This window comes from Propithecus coquereli, unplaced genomic scaffold (genome assembly GCF_000956105.1).
Source record: "Propithecus coquereli isolate 6110/MARCELLA unplaced genomic scaffold, Pcoq_1.0 Scaffold239, whole genome shotgun sequence".
NCBI lineage: Eukaryota > Metazoa > Chordata > Mammalia > Primates > Indriidae > Propithecus > Propithecus coquereli.
The window spans coordinates 363,871-386,604 of record NW_012147941.1 but is presented as its reverse complement, the minus strand read 5'-3'; the positions used below and the strand labels follow the sequence as shown (position 1 = coordinate 386,604).

Genomic DNA, 22,734 nt, shown 5'->3' with positions numbered 1-22,734 from the left:
GTATAAATTTAAAATTGAGCATCTAAGGAAAACATTTTAGAAGGGTCCTTCTTTGTAATTATTACTTTCAAAATAAAGAGATTTCTCTGAGGAGAATTCCCTAATTCACAGCCTGTTTGGGCAGTATTTACCAATAAGTCAGAATAAAATAAAGTTACCTTCTTTTGGAACTATCTTTGTTCCCTATTTGACATGGTTGTCTGCTGAAGGATTCCTTGATCTGTAATTAGCTTGGGGAGGTGCTTTCTAATGAATCCCTAAACCCATGTTCTTTTCATGGATCCTTGTCCAGGATCCTTTAGCTCTGATACTTGGTCGAACAAGTTGTTTATTCATTAACAGTTCAGCAAGATATTTAAGCCTAAAGAAATCTGCCAAAGAACTTCTCTTTTGGAACATTTTCTTTGATATTTTTCTCATTATTATTTGCTCTGTTAATATGCAAACTTATGAATAAATCTTACGCAAATCTGATTCTGGTTACTACTAATCATTAAGGAAGTAGGAGCCAATAACGCTATACATAGACACCCATTAATCCCAAAAAAGGAACCTCTGCTTCAGTTGATCAGCTAGAGATGGCTGTTAGCCAGTCTTCTAGCAAAGTTCTGTTTTTTCCATATATTCACTCTTCTCTATGGCCCAGTAATTGTCTTTTGCTTAGTTGTAAGACAGAGACAACGTGTTGGTGTGTGTTCAGTTCTCAGAATATTGTTTTAAATCAGCTTAGAACTCATTTGACTATTTATACAAAGTTTTAAAAAATAATTTTTTTCTAACCAATTTAATTAATCACTACAGCACATATAATTGTCACATCCGTTAGAAGCATTTTAATATGCTGAGTTTTTTTAAAGTACTGTACAAATTAGTAGTTATTAACTATCCAGTATTGCCACTCTGATCATATTGAAGAGTGAAGGATGGAGTAGGTGTGGATATGTGGGTGTGAGAAGAGCTTGCTCCTATAACATGGGATTAACAGAAGGTATCTCTTACTTCACCTTGGGTAAACCTTCTCTTATCTTAATCTCATAGTTCTAGATTTTGTTGTATTATCCAGGTGATTACTTAAAACGAACACTTCACATTTTAGAGTAGTCTATTTATTACCTCAAAGTATGTACCCTGTGATCTGAGTAATATAATAAAAACTTTGTAGTAGTTCTCCAAAGCCATATTTCTTTTAGGAGTTTGTTGAAAATGTTAACACAGAAAGCCATTTTCATTACTATAGGATTTTTCAGAAAGAGAAGATATAGCTAGTTAGTATGTAAAAATAGTTTTCTGTTGTATTTGTTTCTGTAGAATCAAGATAACTGTTTTTTAGATATCAAATTGGAGCATAGTGTTTTTCTTAAGTGCTTATTATGACTTTAATCACTTTTGAACTGGGACTTCTGTGAAATTCTGCCAAACAAATTTAACTTTGTTCCATCCTAAATGATCAGAGTTGTTGTACTGGTTATAGTTCCCTCTCTCTAGCTCCATCCTTCCACCCCAACTTTTCATAGTATAATGAAATAAAACTGACCACCAAAGGTTTCTGATCTCTTAGACATGTTTAGTATAACCTTTAATATTTGCTCAAGCACTTCCACTTCTATAGATCTGTTCAGGTTTGAGAACACTCATTTGATTGTGGAGTCCTTGCTGGTGAGTGCAGCGTAAAGGCAAAATTTTCTATTACCTAATAGTTAAAATTTTGCATCAGGCATGGATTTTGAAGTTGTTTGCTTTTACATTCACCTATTCCGGGGATAATCTAATAACAGCACTGTTTAGGAAATTATATAAACTATGTTTGAAGGATAATTGTCATTGGCAAATTTCATTTGGGAAAGGCTACATTTTAGAGTTATTTTCCTATAATCAATTTTATCAACTCTAGTAAAAGCCAACATCTTCCTGAATAAGCTCCTTTATCCAGATTTTATCTAGATGTAATCTTTATATACCATAGAGTAGCAGTGAACCATGAAAATGACTCTTGAGTTTCATGGAAATGCTAGTGGGCACTACAAGGATGTATTTCTAGCTAGGGACCAAAAGCATATAAACTTGGAAAAAAAAAAAAAAAAGACCGAGGGGGAGGGTATATCCAAGAGAAAAAAATTAGAATGAAATGTATTACATGATAATGGCTCAGTAGAGAGGAAAGATAGAATTTTTAAATCATCTTTTGCTAGCCACGTGGTTACTCTGTTGTTAGTTTATCCCCAGCTTGAGTGTTTGTGATTCTAATGTCCTTTTTTTAAACTGCTAGTGGCCTGAGTTTTCTGCTGAAAATGTACCGAAACTATTATTTATCTAGCTTTTGGGGGTGGGGGACCAGGGAATATTTTTCCTTTTGGTAATTTTGTTCTTTCTTCATTTGTTTCCTTTTTTGGCTGAAGAATGGGCTACTACTGCTTGACTTGTCATCTTTATGTGCTGTTTACACATGGCTTTTGCAAAAGAAGCCATTCCACCTCTGATTTATCTTTTATTGCAAGTGCCCATTTGAAAGCATTTGTTTCAACTTAAATTTTTTTTAAAAGTCACCAGGTTAACGTTCTTACTGATTATTATACAACCAAGAGAAATACAGACATTAATAATTTTTCACAATAGGAAGGAGATTACAAATATTTATATTATATTAATATATAAAGATATATATTTTGCTTTTTAGAGCTTTTACCCTAGGCATTTAAAGCTATTCTTTTCTGAGATACAACCTTGTCATGTTTTGTGAAAGAAAAGAATGTAGAAAGAAAGCACTCGCAATTAACTGATTTTATCAGGACTGGATTCTACATTTTTTAGTTTGCATGTTATAAACCATCTGGGAATATTACTTAAATTCGTTGTTGATAATTTAAGTGACTATGATATTTATTGTTTACTTCAGTTAAGAACCAGGAGCTGGACTCTTCTGCTGGGTATCTTCCTTCTGTGCTTAGCAAGATAACCTCGATTCCTGCTGTTCTGTGGGCATTTGCAGTGCAAAGCATTTCTTACTGGGTTTACAAAGCAAGGGTAATGTGATCTGTGGGTGTATGTGTGTCTGTGCACTCCTCACTTCCCAATCCCCCTGCTACCCCTGTTCACCCCCTGTTTCTTATCAAAACTTATTTTTTAAAATTGATACAAATCTTATTTAAAAACTCTAATGAATCCCTTTTCCCTGATGTATAGAAACATTGATAAAGTTTAATGTATTAACTTTCCCTGAGATATTTGCCTTTCAAAAAGCCACAAAGTCATTGCGGAGATGATGGTGACATGACAGAGAGTTGATGATACCATTAAGCAGCACTTACAAGGCCAGTCTTAAGCCTCATTTTACTTGACAGAATGGCAAAATAAAATGAAGAGAATGTGAGAACCAATGGTAGATTAATACATTTGGTGGATTGGGGGATTACATTTATAAAGTGACTAGAGAGGCAATATGCTAATCTCATACTCTCTTTTTGAGAAAAATTTAGTAATTTCAGGAAGCAAGTGTGTGAATAATAACAGTATAGAAAGATCAGCTTTGAGGCTCAGAAACAGCAATAAATCTATTATACTTTAAAATGGTTGTAAATTTTGTGAATAATCAGAAATATTCTTCCTATTTTCTTTATTAACAGATAGTATATATTCCAAAACTAGCCGTTAAAAATGGCCTAATTTAGTGTTCTTCCTGAGGATCTTGGCTCAGGAATATTTATTAAATGTCCTCATGTGTACCTATTTTAATTCTTGTCTTTTATCATAATTTCTTCAAAATTCTGGCTGTGGTGATGTATAAAATATAATGAGGACCTGGTTGAAAACTTGCTAACAAAAACTGAAAGGAAGATCAATTTTAGTTAAATCTATAGCGTTGGCCCACTTCAGGTGTTTAAGAAACTTCCATGTAGGGACTAGATATCTTTATCATTCTAATTTGTGTTTCTTTGCAAAGAGTAGTATTTTAAGAAATATAAATCATTCTGGATGTGAAGTATGATAGTGTTGATCTATTGTATATATATCATTAATCTAAAATTATTGTTCAAATCAAGTTTTGGGGATACTTTGATCTTTAGTATTTTGTTTTCCCAGTTGCTGTTGTGACTTTGGCAAGAGACTAATAATTTCCTTTGAGTGTCTTCGCTGTTTCAGAGGCAGATATCTAAGAAGAAAACCTCCTAAGGAATTTAAGTCACAGATACAACCACATTTTTAATTCACATTCCTGAGAATATCCCTGCCACTTCTAAATCAGAAAACATTAAATAAAATACAGTGAAGCTACAACTTAAATTTGAGCTATTTCTTTTTCACGAGATATTTGAGTCCATCATCATTGACTTTGACTTTAAAAACCAACTCACTGGCCAGGTGCGGTGGCTCACACCTGTAATCCTAGCACTCTGGGAGGCCGAGGCAGGCAGATTGAGCTCAGGAGTTCAAGACCAGCCTGAGCAAGAGCAAGACCCCGTCTCTACCAAAAATAGAAAGAAATTAATTGGACAGCTAAAAATATATACAAAAGAAAAATTAGCCGGGCATGGTGGTGCATGCCTGTAGTCCCAGCTACTCGGGAGGCTGAGGCAGTAGGATTGCTTGAGCCCAGGAGTTTGAGGTTGCTGTGAGCTAGGCTGACGCCATGGCACTCAATCTAGCCAGGGCAACAAAAGCGAGACTCTGTCTTGGAAAAAAAAAAAAAAAAAAAAACTCACTAAATTACCAAGGTTTAATATTATATTCTAAATTAATATGATAAGAGAATTTTTATACTATTTACCAGTTACTGACATTTCTTAAAATTCTTTCCTTTTTTTCTTTTAGAAACCTATTATGGTTTATTTTTACTGTTTTTAAAGTCTTGGAGAACATTAAGGATTTATCAGCACTTTCTTCATAAATTGTTTACTAGACTCTGCATTTTATAGATGACATAATTTTTTTTTTTTTGAGACAGAGTCTCACTGTGTTGCCTGGGCTAGAGTGCCGTGGCATCATCTTAGCTCACAGCAACCTCAAACTCCTGGGCTCAAGCGATCCTCCTGCCTCAGCCTCCTGCCTCAGCTGGGACTACAGGCATGCGCCACCATGCCCGGCTAGTTTTTTCTATATATTTTTAGTTGTCCAATTAATTTCTTTCTATTTTTAGTAGAGACGGGGTCTTGCTCTTGCTCAGGCTGGTTTCGAACTCCTGAGCTCAAACAATCCGCCCGCCTCGGCCTCCCAGAGAGCTAGGATTACAGGCGTGAGCCACCGCGCCCGGCCAATCACATAATTTTTTATTACAAAAGTACTACATTCATTTTAGAAAGGTTAGGAAATAGAGAAAAACCACAAAGAAAAAATAAATTACTTGCAATCTCACAGTTATTAATAGTGTATTAATAGTATACCTCAAGATCTTTTTCATGTGTATAATTACACACATAGGAAAATATAATTTTTAAATGGATAAGAAATAAAACAAAGCCCATTATCAAGAAGGAGAGGTTAGTCTTTGAAGTTAGCATTTTTACCTTCTTCCGTCATTTCAACATATAATCATGGTCCTCAGATGAAAGTGTGTCTCTAAAATCGCATGGCAAGCTTGGCAATGCATCTACTGTTCTTTACTTGGTTTTTATCTGCTTACCTAGGATTTTAATATATGTAGAAAGATAAAATGAGATAACAGCAGGTTTTCTGATTCTTCTTAACAGAGAAAGGAGTTATTTCTCTGTTGCCACTCAAAGGTGAAATTGGTCTCACTAAATAGGGAACAAGTAACTTAAATGTGTGTGGGTAAAATTACTGTTAATAAATAGATCCTCCCAAAAAAAGTTATTTGGCTTTTGCTTATGTAGCAAAATTTTAGAAAGATTTTCAGGATATATTTTCACTGTGATTTCTTAGAGATAAGATAGTCTTGTAAGTATAACTGTGGTGTTTGTTTTTTTTTCTTTTGAGACAGGGTCTCAATCTGTCCCCTAGGCTGTAGTGCGGTGGCGATATCATAGCTCACTATAACCTTGAACTCCTGGACTCAAGTGATCCTCCTCCTGCCTCAGCCTCTTGAGTAGCTAGGACTACAGGCATGTGCCACCATGCCTGGCAATTTTTTTTTAATTTTTATAGAGACAAGATCTAGATATGTTGCCCAGGCTGGTGTCGAACTCCTGGGCTCAAGCAGTCCTCTTGCCTCTGCCTACCAAAGTGCTGGGATTACAGGTGTGAGCCACCACACCTGACCTGTGGTTCTTTGATAGTCTCTTCAAATATCTAAATCCCGGCCGGGCGCAGTGGCTCACGCCTGTAATCCTAGCTCTCTGGGAGGCCGAGGCGGGCGGATTGTTTGAGCTCAGGAGTTCGAAACCAGCCTGAGCAAGAGCGAGACCCCGTCTCTACTAAAAATACAAAGAAATTAATCGGACAACTAAAAATACATAGAAAAAATCAGCTGGGCATGGTGGCGCATACCTGTAGTCCCAGCTACTCGGGAGGCTGAGACAGAAGGATTGCTTGAGCCCAGGAGTTTAAGGTTGCTGTGAGCTAGGATGACGCCACGGCACTCTAGCCCGGGCAACACAGTGAGACTCTGTCTCAAAAAAAAAAACAAAATCTAAATCCCTTACATTCAAAAAATAACTTGAAAGGAAAAAATCTCTGGATTGCATTTTATAGAGTGATGGTAAAATACCTGTAAAACACCTATATCCTGCTCTTAATGATATCGGGGATCCATAACTCAAGAAAGGGACAATCTATAACTTACAAAGGCACATATATACAAAGGATTTGATGATCCTGAGATATAATCCCTTTGAGTAAATAGTTTTTAGGAGAAAGCCTTTGGGAAAAAATCCCTTGTTTTCTTCCCCAGAACAAAGAAAATACTGAATTATCATACTTTGCAGGAGCCGTTGACTTTTTAAATGGAACTGAGAATCTTCAAATACTGTTTCTGTTCAACTAAATATTTTGTCTAATATTCTTCCTTTTCATATTCTTGAAACCAACTAGATATCATTGAAGTACGTTCTGTAGGCAGCTGGTCTTTCTATTGTAGCATCTTTCTTGTTATAGATCCTTCATCAGTTCAGGTAAACAACACCTAGATTAACACAATTGGATCACATTAAGTCTCAGTTTTGCTTTTTTGTCACTGGATGGTTCAGATACAGCCATAAATCAGTTTATATCTCTGGGAAGATCCCTTTAAAGTTTCCAGGCTAATTAGATATATGCAGTTGTACAATCTTATATAATCCAATGGCCCTTGCTGATGGTCATAGCCAAAGGCAACAACACTGTTAGTTAAAATTCTGCACTGATATTATATGCCAAATTCTGGGTGTCTTATGACATAGAGACTTTATATCTTCTTCTGGCCAGAGTCTTTCCTTCTGGCTTTTCAGTCTTCTTCTTAAATTTAAAAATACAGTGTCAGCCACTAAGAACAGACTCTGTTAAGAGGACTTTGGACAATCATTGTACTTCTCAAAGTTAGAGTCAGGTTTAGTATGTATTCTTTTAAGCATAATGGGACCCATGCTTTGGTCCTACCTGAAATACCTTCTGGTGCCATGGGAAGAAGATGGGCTTTAGAACCAGAGATAGAACAGAGTCTAAACCCTAGCATCATCACTTAGTAGCTCTAAGTTGCTTAACCTCTCCATTTGTTCATCTGTAAAATACAGATAATGACTACTTTATAGTAGTCATTATAGCTATATAGCACTATACAGTATATAGTGAGGTTCTAAAGAATTAAGTGAGAAAACATGCTAAAGTGATGAGCACAGCACCTGGCACTTGGTGAACATGCAAAAATATTATTAATAGTTTTCTTATTTTACTAATGGAGGAGAATGCTAGACTAGACAATAGGTCTGGTCAAGTGAGCCACTGTTTATGTTCTTTCTAAGCAACTACAAAGCAGATGATCTCAGGTCACCTGGATTTATTTAATATACCTTTGAAGTTATTGCTGAATATCTATTACGTACCACGAGACATGGTAAGTCCTCATCCCCTAAGGAGCTCATAGTCTAATGGAAAAGATAGATGAATGTATCAGTAATGACAGGGTACAATGAGAACAAAAGAGGAGTGGTATTAAACATACTTTAGACAGCCAAGGGAAAAATTCTAGAAGTACTGGTACTTCAGCCAAGCTTGGACTTCTAGGCAGAAGGAACAGTATTTACAAAGGCACAGAGGCAAAAGAAAGCATGTTCTTTTCTCAGAACTGCAAATAGTTTTGAATTAATGGTGAAAAGGTAAAAGTATAGCAAGATTAAGCTGGAGAGAGAGGTAGGTGTCAGATTTTGAGGTATTTTCTGTCTTACTAAAGGTTCTGGACTTTAACCAGAAAGCAGTGAAGAACCACTGAAGGGTTTTAGACTGGAAAATGGAATTTTCAGTGTTCCATTTTAGAAATAAATATTTTAGCAGAAAAATAAGGATACATTCAAGGAAGGCTTGAGATAAGAAAGGAAGGAAAAAAGGAAAGAAAAAAACTGTTGAGGGCATTCATAGTGATCTGAGTGAGGCATTATGAGAGCTTGAAAAAAGGTAGTAAATGTGGGAATAGAGACAAACAGACATGGGAATTATTAAAGTAGAATAAAAATGACTTGATTATATAATCTCTGGGAGTTGACAGATGAGTGTAAGGAAGGCACTGAAGATGACTCTTAGGATTATGGCCTGGAAGACTGGATGGATGATGGTGCCATCTACCAATATGGTAGAAATGACAGAGGAAGTTGGGGTGCGAGGCCCAGGCAGCAGCAAGGATAAGTTTAGTTTGAGGCATGTTCCATTCTACATGCCTGGGAGGATGTTCAGCAAATAGTTGTCTATGTTGTGCAAGAGAGCTGGACAACAGAGCCAACTAGAGAGATTGATTTTACCATATGTGAGAGCTATAAATGATAATCCAACCCAACTATTAACAGTTTCCCTTTCATTTCTAATAACTAATACATATTAGGTGCTCAGTAAATATTTTTGGGGTTGAAATTACTGTGGCTACAGCTTTTACCCTTGGTCTCTTCTATACATGCTTTGAAAAAAAAGGTTGATCTATCCAATTTTACTCGGCAGCGGGCAACTTTGGGTCAGGTGGTGTTGGCAACGTTTAATTCGGAAACAGCTTCTTGATGACACATGATCACTTATTACTTGAGCTGACTGATCCAAAATTGGCCCTTACTTGATTATCTTAGGTATTTTCCTGATTATTAATCAGCCTTCTCAGTTGTAACAAAATTATTTGGAGAGGCCTTGAAGTTCCTCTCCATATGAATAGATTTGGATATGCTATTCACAATGCTAGGGTTAGCATATAGCAATTTGAGAAAGCCTATTTGTTTATTAACAGCTGATCTATTTTTGGACAACTCTGTAGCAGCTTGTCTGAATCAAGTGGTAAGATAAATAAATTGGTATGGTAGAATTTAGAATTTACAAAGTGTGGCCAGTCATGATGGCTCACACCTGTAATCCCAGCGCTTTGGGAGGCCAGGAGTTTGAGACCAGCTTGAGCAACATAGTAAGACCCCATCTCTACAAAAAATTTTTTAAAAAATTAGTTGGGTGTGGTGGCATGGGCCCCTGTAGTCCCAGCTACTTGGGAGGCTGAGGCAGGAGGATCGTTTGAGTCCAGGAGTTTGAGGTTGAGGTGAGATATGATGATGCCACTGCACTCTAGCCTGGGCAACAGAGTGAGGCCCTGTCTCAATCAATCAATCAATCAAATGTGAAAATTTATTTAAAAAAAATAATTTGCAAAGTTTTTTCATATACAGTATGTTATTGTATTTGATACTTAGAACCCTATGAGTCAAACCAAGTATTCTCATTTGAAATATGAGGAAATTCATATATACTCTTGACAAGAATATTTTATGTATCTCAGATATATTGGCAGATAGAGACAGCTTTGTTGTCAATCTCTCAATTCCATCTTTCATGTCCTAAGTCATATTCATAATCAGCCAATGAAGGATCTGCCTAATCTGAATTCAGCTGGTGCCAGTTTGAGATGCTTTTGAGTTGCATGTTCTAAGATGGCTTGGGAGTGAGTGAAGCTGGCCTGAAGTTCCTGAATGTGGTGTCTTTCCTTTCCTTAATAGAGCACTGGTTTATATTCATCACAGTGGAGGCTGGTTTACAAGTTAAGGAACAGCAATGATTTTCTTATACATATAACATGACTTGAGTACTAAAATGTGTACGCTGGTCTAAGCTATGTCATTTACTCCAGGATTACTGTCTTAAAAGTTTATTAAGTTTCTATGTGGTGTGTATTAATAATATGGCCAAATGATCTGACCAAGATTTTAGGCCTAAATGGCTTATTTACAGCTTTCTGGTGAGCACATACAGGTGTTACTTGCCATGACATTGGCTTCTGTTAGGTTATTCATTTTTCAAATGACCCATATTCCTTTCCTACTAGTGTGAATTCCTTCTTCCTTTTTTCCACTTAGAGCAACTTTCTTTTAACTTCAGGAATAGGTCCATCTACTGTAATGGTATCTTCTCATCCGTATTCTCTTTGATGTATAGTCATCCTTAGGGATCTGTGGAGGATTGATTCTAGGACCTCCCCTGGATACCAAAATCCATGAGCGCTCAAGTCCCTGATATAAAATGGCATAGTATTTGCGTGTAACCTATGTATATCCTCCCATATACTTTAAATCATCTATAGATTACTTATAATACCTAATACAATGTAAATGCTATATAAATAGTTGGTTATATTGTTTAGGGAATAATGACAAGAAAAACGTCTGCACATATTCAGTACAGATGATTTATTTATTTTTTTATTTAGAGACAGAGTCTCACTCTGTCCACCCAGGCTGGAGTGCAGTGGCAAGATCACAGCTCACTGTAGGCTCAAACTCCTGAGCTCAAGAGATCCTCCTGCCTCAGCCTCCCAAATAGCTGGGACTACAGGTGCATGCCACCATGCCCAGCTAATTTTTTAATTTTTTGTAGAGATACAGTCTTGCTGTGTTGTCCAGGCTGGTCTCAAACTTCTGGCCTCAAGTGATCCTGCAACCTCCGCCTCCCAAAGTGCTAGGATTACAGGTATGAGCCACTGTGCCCAGCCTGAATATTTCTGATCCATAGTTGGTTGAATCCACAATGAGGAATCCACAGCTTTGGAGCGCCGGCTGTGCTTGTTGTAGAACTATTTTTCCTGTAGCGTGAGGCATTTAACCCAGGAGGGAACTCTCTGTGTTTCCAGGATTTATTTCTTCGGAGGCTGGAGGTGGTGTGTCATTCATCTGTGAAGAAATACATCTCAGTTGCTGGGTCATTTTTATTCTGTTTACAAAGAAACATTTCACTATTTTTGATATGTTTGATGCCATGACAATAATTGGAGTAAGTTTATGCTGGATGTACTCAATTTCTATCTCCCTGGCAACTAGTCTAGATTTTTAGCTTCTCCCTGAGGGCCTAGTGTGAGGATACAGATGGCTTGGAGACAGTAAACATTTTGCAACCTTATCAGGCTCCTCAAGAATATGTTTTGATTGACTCATAAATTGCCTTGTATCCTGTGCATAGTAATAAATTAGGTATTTAGAAATGGCAAAGTAACTCCTTTAAATAGGAACAGAATATGATCTACAAGGAAGACCATAGAATTACAAAGTGCCGAGTACTGTGTGAGATGCATTGAAATTATTTCTCAGATTAACGATGTTATAGAAATATGACCAAAGTGAGGTTGGAATTGCTTAAGCTTCTACTATGTGTAGTGAAGAGCAGTTCTTCCTTTTAACCACCTTAGCAGCTAAGATTTTTGGTTTATATTAGTATTAATATGTTTGAAGTTTCTTAAAAATCATACTGATTCTCAGAGTTCACTATATTTCCCCACTTATTCCTAATCTTCTTCCTTTTGTGTATGTTCATTCATTTGTAGAGTATAAATGGCATTCGCACAGAGGAGGTGGCTGTCGTGACAAAGGGGCCGTCTACTAATCCAGACTCTGAATGGGAGGGCCCCAAGCAATCAGTAGTTCCTAGTAAGAGCCAGATGCCCACCCCGTCGGAGTCACCACAAAGCTTTGCCTTTGGCTCCCTCTCCATAAGCAGCAAGGAGACAGAAGAGAAGGAACAGGGGGCAGCTAGCTCTCTTGATGTTAAGGAGATGCCGAGAGGCCCAAATGGGGAATGTATAGGAGTGGAGGAACAGGCCAGTGCCTTAAAGTTCTCAGTAACACCAGCTTCCTGTCAGCTGCAACTTGATGAAAAAAAGCCAGAGAATAGTGAAGAACCAGGAGAGCTACTTGGAAAACAAAATGGATCATTTCTTGATTCTCGTGTGGGTAACGAGTTCCCCACCCTCATTCGAAGTTTCCAGGTAGTAACTGATTTGATGATGCAGGTCTAATGACTCTCTTTGGCAGAGGGCCAGAATCTATCCCGTGGAGGAGGTGGTAGTGGTGTGGTGAGGGTAGTGGCCTCTCCGCTTTTTTCAAAATCATAGAGTAAAATTAAAGCCTTTGATTGCTACAAAGAAGTCCATTCAGAGGAATTAATTCCATGGCTGGAAATGCTTTCTCCCCTGATGACTTAACAAGACTCCTAGGAGTGAACTCCAGCTATTTGTCTTTAGGAAGCTGGCATAAGTATGTTCATTTCTTCCTTGCTCAAGTGCGGGCTGTGGAAGGAGGTGAATTTTGGAGACTTCTATGGTGAGGAGCCTCCAGCGTTATGAGATCATGCTCAAGAAATTCAAATACTCTTAATTAAAGAGGCAGCTGATTTTTTAAATGAGATCTCAGGCCCCCAATAATAATTTATATACTGCAGCCACATCGTGCAGCCCACCACTCCCACTAACTCCACTCACAGGGGCTTCCAGGATCATAGGCACTAATTTCTTATGCTAAGGTGAATGGCTACTTAACCTTACCACATCAAATGTAGTTTTAGGTGATTTATAGTCTTGGGGAAGGTAAGCAGATGGACAAAAAGGCCTTTGATATTCCGCTAATGCTCATTCTTCTGAAATTCTGAGATTAATCACCAGGTGGTGGTAGAACTGATTTTTTTCTTTCCAATTTTCCAAATACTGTTTCTTCTCAGTAACTCCAAAGTGAATGTCTGACATTGATTTGAAAGAAGTTAATGAATTCCACGGTAATGCATTCCAGTGCCATTGCTGTTTCATGTACCATTTGTACTTAGTGGAGGAAATGTGGCTGATTTTCTTAATTATAATGGTACAGCCACAAGGACAAATAAAAGTGATTGCTATTTGGCAAATAGTTTTATATTCAAATTCTGAAGGTCAGTCTGAAATGTTTTATATCACCAATCGTAACTCTCTGATCTTATAGCTTTCCATTAAGCTTATGAAAGTGATTATATTAATGCTGCTTTTTAATATCCCTCATGATTTGACGCCTTGTCAGGGCTACTTTGGAATAGTGTCCAAGTCTTGGGTACCTTTGGAGATTGAGCTAGCCTTTTGCTTGATTAAAGCGACACTTTGATCAGATCAATGTCAGAAGATTGACTTCTCCACAGCCTTCAGAAGGACTCTGATAACTGTTTCTTTACTGCTTTACAGCCTCCCCTGGTGAAGACGCAAACTGTCACCATCTCAGATACTGCCAATGCTGGGAAAAGTGAAATCCCAACCAAGGATGTTCCTATCGTCCACACTGAGACCAAGACCATCACTTACGAGGCTGCCCAGGTAGGACATGGTTTGATTCTTCAGAGCCAAAGACTAAAGTAAACACAGTAAATAACCTTTCTTCACAGGGTTTCTAGTCATTTGCTGCAAATAATGCCAGGTTTTTCTGGGGTAGTTCTTTTTAGAAGAGATTACTGATCTAAGGATGTCCCAAACTATTAAAAGCAAAATTGTCTTGGATCTGAATGCTTATATCCACTCAATTCACTTGGGGAAAGCAGTCTAATGTAATGGTTAAAAACATGAGTTTTGGGTCAAAAAAACCTGAGTTCAGGTCCTGCTTCTTCCATTTACTAACTCAGAGCCTTGATCTCCCCTGCCCATGTTAATATCTACCCCATGGTGGTATTATGAGGATTTAAGTGTTTAAAATTTTTTTTACATCCTATTGTTAGTAAAATTTCTCTTTCAATTTTGGTAATCTGAATGGGCTAGAGTCGATTTATGTTGAATTATTTTTCCTTTTTTAATTCACAGAAGCCAAAGGTAAGAAAATCTATTCCGTCTATAAGATGAGCTGTTAATTCGTTCCTGCAACAATATTTATTGAGCATTTATATATTAAGCCAAGCAGTGTACAAGGTAGATACAGTCCCTACTCTCTGGAACTTACATTCTAGTAAGGAGAGACAGGCAATAAAACCCATAAATAAATGTATAAATAAATTTCGGACAGTGCTAATGCTAAAGAAACTGAAATGGGATAAATAGTTAGACAATGTGGGATTAATGAAAGGTTGCTACTTTGGGGCTAGGATAGTCAGGGAATTCCTCTGTGAGGAGGTAACATTTTGGCTGAGGCCTGAATGATGGGAAGGAGGCAGCCATGTGAAGCTTGGGCTGGGTGCTTTTACATAACTCCTTTCCGTTAATCTTCACATCACCACGAGCTAGATGATGTTATCTCCATTTAGGAAACACAGTGTAGGTTGGCAGTTAAAAAGCATGTGCTTTGTGGCTGGATGCAGTGGCTCATGCCTGTAATCCTAGCACTTTGGGAGGCCAAGGTGGGAAGATCACTTAAGGCCAGGAGCTCAAGGCTAGCCTAGGTAACATAGTGAGACCCCTTTCTCTACAAAAAATTTTTAAAAAGTTAGTCTAGTGTGGTAGCATGCACCTGTAGTCCCAGCTACTCAGGAGGCTGAGGCGGGAGGATCTCTTGGCTTGAGCTGAGGAGTTCGAGGCTGCAGTGAGCTATGATTGCACCTGTGAATAGCCACTGCACTCCAGTCTGGGCAACATAGTAAGAAGAACCCATCTCTAAAAATAAATAAATGAATTTTTAAATGAAATAAAGCAGTGATTTTGGAAGAATGATTCCTAAAGCTGTGTGTTGAATAAATTAAAGTAGGGGGAGGCCTAGAGACAGAAATATGACTGGGGCAGGTCTGGGGAGATTCTTCTACAGAACTGAAGTGTAGCCTGAGGAAATGAAAAGAAAGAGATATGTCAGTCGAGAGAGAGAAATGAGTGAGTAGGACTTCGCAGTGAAGGGGACTGGAAAATAAAGGAATAGGAAATGACTTTTAAGATTGTGCACACTGTTAGCAGAGGATGTAGGAAAGAATTACTTGCATATGGGCGGGAATCCCTTTAAGTTGTCATTACCATGGAAACAACCTAAATGTCTGTCAGTAGGGAGCTTGTTAAATAAATTATGGTACATCCGATTAAGGTAATTCTATGTGACTGTTAAAAAAAGCTTCTGATGGGAACAATGTATGTGATAAATTGGTAAGTGAACAATTATGGTGCACTATTGGGTGAATAATATGCTACTGTTTATGGAAGGGAACAGGGATCTATAAACAGCTGTGTGTGTAAAAGCTGTGTGTGCATAGGTTGTATATCAATACACTATCTCTGAATGGGTACTCAAACAACAACAACAAGTACAGTGGCCTCTAATGAAGGGAACTGGGACTGTGGGACTTTGGTCAGGAATGGGAGGAAAAATGACTTTTCACTGTACAACATTTTGAAGTTTTTGAATTTTACAGCATAAACATATCAAAAAAATTTTTTTAAATTTATTTTTATTTCAGCATATTATGGGGGTACAAATGTTTAGGTTACATATATTGCCTTTGTCCCACCTGAGTCAGAGCTTCAAGCTTCAAGCATGTCCATCCCCGAGATAGTGCGCACTGCACCCATTAGGTGTGAATATACCCATCCCCTCCTCCACCCTCCCTGACACCCGATGAATGTTACTACTGTATGTGCACACAAGTGTTGATCAGTTAATACCAATGGTACACATCCGACAAAGGGCTGATAACTAGAATCTATATAGAACTCAGGAGAATCATCAAGAAAAAACCAACAGCCCTATCAAAAAGTGGGCAAAGGATATGAACAGAAACTTTTCAAAAAAAATTTTTTTAATGGTTCAGAATAAATTGTTATAAAAGTTAGAGCCAGTTGGGCGCAGTGGCTCATGCCTGTAATCCTAGCACTCTAGGAGGCCGAGGCGGGCGGATTGTTTGAGCTCAGGAGTTCGAGACCAGCCTGAGCAAGAGCGAGATCCCGTTTCTACTAAAAAAATAGAAAGAAATTATCTGGACAACTAAAAATACATAGAAAAAATTAGCCGGGCATGGTGGCGCATGCCTGTAGTCCCAGCTACTCGGGAGGCTGAGGCAGGAGAATCGCTTGAGCCCAGGAGTTTGAGGTTGCTGTGAGCTAGGCTGATGCCATGGCGCTCGCTCTAGCCAGGGCAAGAGAGTGAGACTCTGTCTCAAAAAAAAAAAAAAAAAGTTGTCTCCCTATGTTGCCCAGACTGGTCTCAAACTCCTGGCCTCAAGCAATCCTCCTGCCTCAGCCTCCCAAAGCCCTGAGATTATGGGCATGAACTACACTCCACCTATAGAGTAGGGGTTTTTTATTTGTGTATATGTGTGTATGTTTGAAGTCAAGTTTACATACAGGAAAAGGCACAGATTTAAGTGTTCAATTTGATTGGCTTTGACAAACGTCTACACCTGTGTAACCAAGACACAATTAGGATACAGAACATTTCCATTACTCCTGAAACTTCTTTCATAGCCTTTTGCATTTGGTTTCTACCCTTCTAGGCAGCCACTGCTCTGATTTCTATCACTACAGCTTAGTTTTGCCTGTTTTTGGACTTCACGTAAATGGGAGTATACAGTAGTATACTTTTGTGTCTGGCTTCTTTCTGAACATGTTTTTTAGATTGACCCATATTATGTGAATCAGTAATTCACTCCTTTTTATTACAGAATAGCTATACCACAATTTGTTTATCCTTTCATTTGTTGATGGACAATTGAATTAATTTCAGTTTAGGGAAAATATTAATAAAGCTGCTATGAACATTCATGTACAAATCTTTTTGTGGATATTTCACTTGTTTTGGGTAAACACCTGTGAGTGCAATTGCTGGGTCACAGGATAAATGGATGGTTAACTTTGTAAGCAACCTCAAAGTCACGGTACCATTTTGAGGAAACATTGGTTAGAGGATCAAGGGAAAGATTCCCCATGTGGAAAGAGTCTAAGTAGGAAACCATAGCAGTGTCTCCTCCATCTTTCACTTTCTTCAGAGACAGAAAGGAGAGTAGAGGGCGTGAAGTGCATGCGAGGTGGAGAAAGATAGACGTAGGTTTATAGAGGAGGAGCTCTTCAGAACGGTTTAGCCCTCCTGGCATGCAAACTTATATTCTTATAACAATTTATAAAGTACTTTTATTTCTATAGTTTCTTTTTATCTTCAAGATAGTGCTATAGTATAGGCAGAGCACATCTTATAGTTTTGCCTTTTATAAATGAGAAAACTAAAGCTCAGAGAAGTCAGAATGACTTGCCCAAGTTCCCACGGGTTACTGAACTGGGATCTAAACCCCAATCTTCAAACAAGAAGTTTCTTTCTTTTTTTTTTTTTTTTTTTTGAGACAGAGTCTCACTCTGTCCACCCAGGCTGGAGTGCAGTGGCAAGATCACAGCTCACTGTAGGCTCAAACTCCTGAGCTCAAGAGATCCTCCTGCCTCAGCCTCCCAAATAGCTGGGACTACAGGTGCATGCCACCATGCCCAGCTAATTTTTTAATTTTTTGTAGAGATACAGTCTTGCTGTGTTGTCCAGGCTGGTCTCAAACTTCTGGCCTCAAGTGATCCTGCAACCTCCGCCTCCCAAAGTGCTAGGATTACAGGTATGAGCCACTGTGCCCAGCCTGAATATTTCTGATCCATAGTTGGTTGAATCCACAATGAGGAATCCACAGCTTTGGAGCGCCGGCTGTGCTTGTTGTAGAACTATTTTTCCTGTAGCGTGAGGCATTTAACCCAGGAGGGAACTCTCTGTGTTTCCAGGATTTATTTCTTCGGAGGCTGGAGGTGGTGTGTCATTCATCTGTGAAGAAATACATCTCAGTTGCTGGGTCATTTTTATTCTGTTTACAAAGAAACATTTCACTATTTTTGATATGTTTGATGCCATGACAATAATTGGAGTAAGTTTATGCTGGATGTACTCAATTTCTATCTCCCTGGCAACTAGTCTAGATTTTTAGCTTCTCCCTGAGGGCCTAGTGTGAGGATACAGATGGCTTGGAGACAGTAAACATTTTGCAACCTTATCAGGCTCCTCAAGAATATGTTTTGATTGACTCATAAATTGCCTTGTATCCTGTGCATAGTAATAAATTAGGTATTTAGAAATGGCAAAGTAACTCCTTTAAGTAGGAACAGAATATGATCTACAAGGAAGACCATAGAATTACAAAGTGCCGAGTACTGTGTGAGATGCATTGAAATTATTTCTCAGATTAACGATGTTATAGAAATATGACCAAAGTGAGGTTGGAATTGCTTAAGCTTCTACTATGTGTAGTGAAGAGCAGTTCTTCCTTTTAACCACCTTAGCAGCTAAGATTTTTGGTTTATATTAGTATTAATATGTTTGAAGTTTCTTAAAAATCATACTGATTCTCAGAGTTCACTATATTTCCCCACTTATTCCTAATCTTCTTCCTTTTGTGTATGTTCATTCATTTGTAGAGTATAAATGGCATTCGCACAGAGGAGGTGGCTGTCGTGACAAAGGGGCCGTCTACTAATCCAGACTCTGAATGGGAGGGCCCCAAGCAATCAGTAGTTCCTAGTAAGAGCCAGATGCCCACCCCGTCGGAGTCACCACAAAGCTTTGCCTTTGGCTCCCTCTCCATAAGCAGCAAGGAGACAGAAGAGAAGGAACAGGGGGCAGCTAGCTCTCTTGATGTTAAGGAGATGCCGAGAGGCCCAAATGGGGAATGTATAGGAGTGGAGGAACAGGCCAGTGCCTTAAAGTTCTCAGTAACACCAGCTTCCTGTCAGCTGCAACTTGATGAAAAAAAGCCAGAGAATAGTGAAGAACCAGGAGAGCTACTTGGAAAACAAAATGGATCATTTCTTGATTCTCGTGTGGGTAACGAGTTCCCCACCCTCATTCGAAGTTTCCAGGTAGTAACTGATTTGATGATGCAGGTCTAATGACTCTCTTTGGCAGAGGGCCAGAATCTATCCCGTGGAGGAGGTGGTAGTGGTGTGGTGAGGGTAGTGGCCTCTCCGCTTTTTTCAAAATCATAGAGTAAAATTAAAGCCTTTGATTGCTACAAAGAAGTCCATTCAGAGGAATTAATTCCATGGCTGGAAATGCTTTCTCCCCTGATGACTTAACAAGACTCCTAGGAGTGAACTCCAGCTATTTGTCTTTAGGAAGCTGGCATAAGTATGTTCATTTCTTCCTTGCTCAAGTGCGGGCTGTGGAAGGAGGTGAATTTTGGAGACTTCTATGGTGAGGAGCCTCCAGCGTTATGAGATCATGCTCAAGAAATTCAAATACTCTTAATTAAAGAGGCAGCTGATTTTTTAAATGAGATCTCAGGCCCCCAATAATAATTTATATACTGCAGCCACATCGTGCAGCCCACCACTCCCACTAACTCCACTCACAGGGGCTTCCAGGATCATAGGCACTAATTTCTTATGCTAAGGTGAATGGCTACTTAACCTTACCACATCAAATGTAGTTTTAGGTGATTTATAGTCTTGGGGAAGGTAAGCAGATGGACAAAAAGGCCTTTGATATTCCGCTAATGCTCATTCTTCTGAAATTCTGAGATTAATCACCAGGTGGTGGTAGAACTGATTTTTTTCTTTCCAATTTTCCAAATACTGTTTCTTCTCAGTAACTCCAAAGTGAATGTCTGACATTGATTTGAAAGAAGTTAATGAATTCCACGGTAATGCATTCCAGTGCCATTGCTGTTTCATGTACCATTTGTACTTAGTGGAGGAAATGTGGCTGATTTTCTTAATTATAATGGTACAGCCACAAGGACAAATAAAAGTGATTGCTATTTGGCAAATAGTTTTATATTCAAATTCTGAAGGTCAGTCTGAAATGTTTTATATCACCAATCGTAACTCTCTGATCTTATAGCTTTCCATTAAGCTTATGAAAGTGATTATATTAATGCTGCTTTTTAATATCCCTCATGATTTGACGCCTTGTCAGGGCTACTTTGGAATAGTGTCCAAGTCTTGGGTACCTTTGGAGATTGAGCTAGCCTTTTGCTTGATTAAAGCGACACTTTGATCAGATCAATGTCAGAAGATTGACTTCTCCACAGCCTTCAGAAGGACTCTGATAACTGTTTCTTTACTGCTTTACAGCCTCCCCTGGTGAAGACGCAAACTGTCACCATCTCAGATACTGCCAATGCTGGGAAAAGTGAAATCCCAACCAAGGATGTTCCTATCGTCCACACTGAGACCAAGACCATCACTTACGAGGCTGCCCAGGTAGGACATGGTTTGATTCTTCAGAGCCAAAGACTAAAGTAAACACAGTAAATAACCTTTCTTCACAGGGTTTCTAGTCATTTGCTGCAAATAATGCCAGGTTTTTCTGGGGTAGTTCTTTTTAGAAGAGATTACTGATCTAAGGATGTCCCAAACTATTAAAAGCAAAATTGTCTTGGATCTGAATGCTTATATCCACTCAATTCACTTGGGGAAAGCAGTCTAATGTAATGGTTAAAAACATGAGTTTTGGGTCAAAAAAACCTGAGTTCAGGTCCTGCTTCTTCCATTTACTAACTCAGAGCCTTGATCTCCCCTGCCCATGTTAATATCTACCCCATGGTGGTATTATGAGGATTTAAGTGTTTAAAATTTTTTTTACATCCTATTGTTAGTAAAATTTCTCTTTCAATTTTGGTAATCTGAATGGGCTAGAGTCGATTTATGTTGAATTATTTTTCCTTTTTTAATTCACAGAAGCCAAAGGTAAGAAAATCTATTCCGTCTATAAGATGAGCTGTTAATTCGTTCCTGCAACAATATTTATTGAGCATTTATATATTAAGCCAAGCAGTGTACAAGGTAGATACAGTCCCTACTCTCTGGAACTTACATTCTAGTAAGGAGAGACAGGCAATAAAACCCATAAATAAATGTATAAATAAATTTCGGACAGTGCTAATGCTAAAGAAACTGAAATGGGATAAATAGTTAGACAATGTGGGATTAATGAAAGGTTGCTACTTTGGGGCTAGGATAGTCAGGGAATTCCTCTGTGAGGAGGTAACATTTTGGCTGAGGCCTGAATGATGGGAAGGAGGCAGCCATGTGAAGCTTGGGCTGGGTGCTTTTACATAACTCCTTTCCGTTAATCTTCACATCACCACGAGCTAGATGATGTTATCTCCATTTAGGAAACACAGTGTAGGTTGGCAGTTAAAAAGCATGTGCTTTGTGGCTGGATGCAGTGGCTCATGCCTGTAATCCTAGCACTTTGGGAGGCCAAGGTGGGAAGATCACTTAAGGCCAGGAGCTCAAGGCTAGCCTAGGTAACATAGTGAGACCCCTTTCTCTACAAAAAATTTTTAAAAAGTTAGTCTAGTGTGGTAGCATGCACCTGTAGTCCCAGCTACTCAGGAGGCTGAGGCGGGAGGATCTCTTGGCTTGAGCTGAGGAGTTCGAGGCTGCAGTGAGCTATGATTGCACCTGTGAATAGCCACTGCACTCCAGTCTGGGCAACATAGTAAGAAGAACCCATCTCTAAAAATAAATAAATGAATTTTTAAATGAAATAAAGCAGTGATTTTGGAAGAATGATTCCTAAAGCTGTGTGTTGAATAAATTAAAGTAGGGGGAGGCCTAGAGACAGAAATATGACTGGGGCAGGTCTGGGGAGATTCTTCTACAGAACTGAAGTGTAGCCTGAGGAAATGAAAAGAAAGAGATATGTCAGTCGAGAGAGAGAAATGAGTGAGTAGGACTTCGCAGTGAAGGGGACTGGAAAATAAAGGAATAGGAAATGACTTTTAAGATTGTGCACACTGTTAGCAGAGGATGTAGGAAAGAATTACTTGCATATGGGCGGGAATCCCTTTAAGTTGTCATTACCATGGAAACAACCTAAATGTCTGTCAGTAGGGAGCTTGTTAAATAAATTATGGTACATCCGATTAAGGTAATTCTATGTGACTGTTAAAAAAAGCTTCTGATGGGAACAATGTATGTGATAAATTGGTAAGTGAACAATTATGGTGCACTATTGGGTGAATAATATGCTACTGTTTATGGAAGGGAACAGGGATCTATAAACAGCTGTGTGTGTAAAAGCTGTGTGTGCATAGGTTGTATATCAATACACTATCTCTGAATGGGTACTCAAACAACAACAACAAGTACAGTGGCCTCTAATGAAGGGAACTGGGACTGTGGGACTTTGGTCAGGAATGGGAGGAAAAATGACTTTTCACTGTACAACATTTTGAAGTTTTTGAATTTTACAGCATAAACATATCAAAAAAATTTTTTTAAATTTATTTTTATTTCAGCATATTATGGGGGTACAAATGTTTAGGTTACATATATTGCCTTTGTCCCACCTGAGTCAGAGCTTCAAGCTTCAAGCATGTCCATCCCCGAGATAGTGCGCACTGCACCCATTAGGTGTGAATATACCCATCCCCTCCTCCACCCTCCCTGACACCCGATGAATGTTACTACTGTATGTGCAC

General features: G+C 38.6%; 1 protein-coding gene across 1 annotated transcript in view; it reads left to right on the top strand.

The window, feature by feature from the left end:
• The window catches only part of EPB41 (erythrocyte membrane protein band 4.1), a 136,181-nt gene that overhangs the window by 104,334 nt on the left and 9,113 nt on the right, over window positions 1–22,734 (top strand). The window contains exon 14 of the mRNA XM_012645994.1: window positions 13,571–13,699. Coding sequence (XP_012501448.1) covers window positions 13,571–13,699 — 129 coding nt within the window. The remainder of the gene's footprint in view (window positions 1–13,570; window positions 13,700–22,734) is intronic.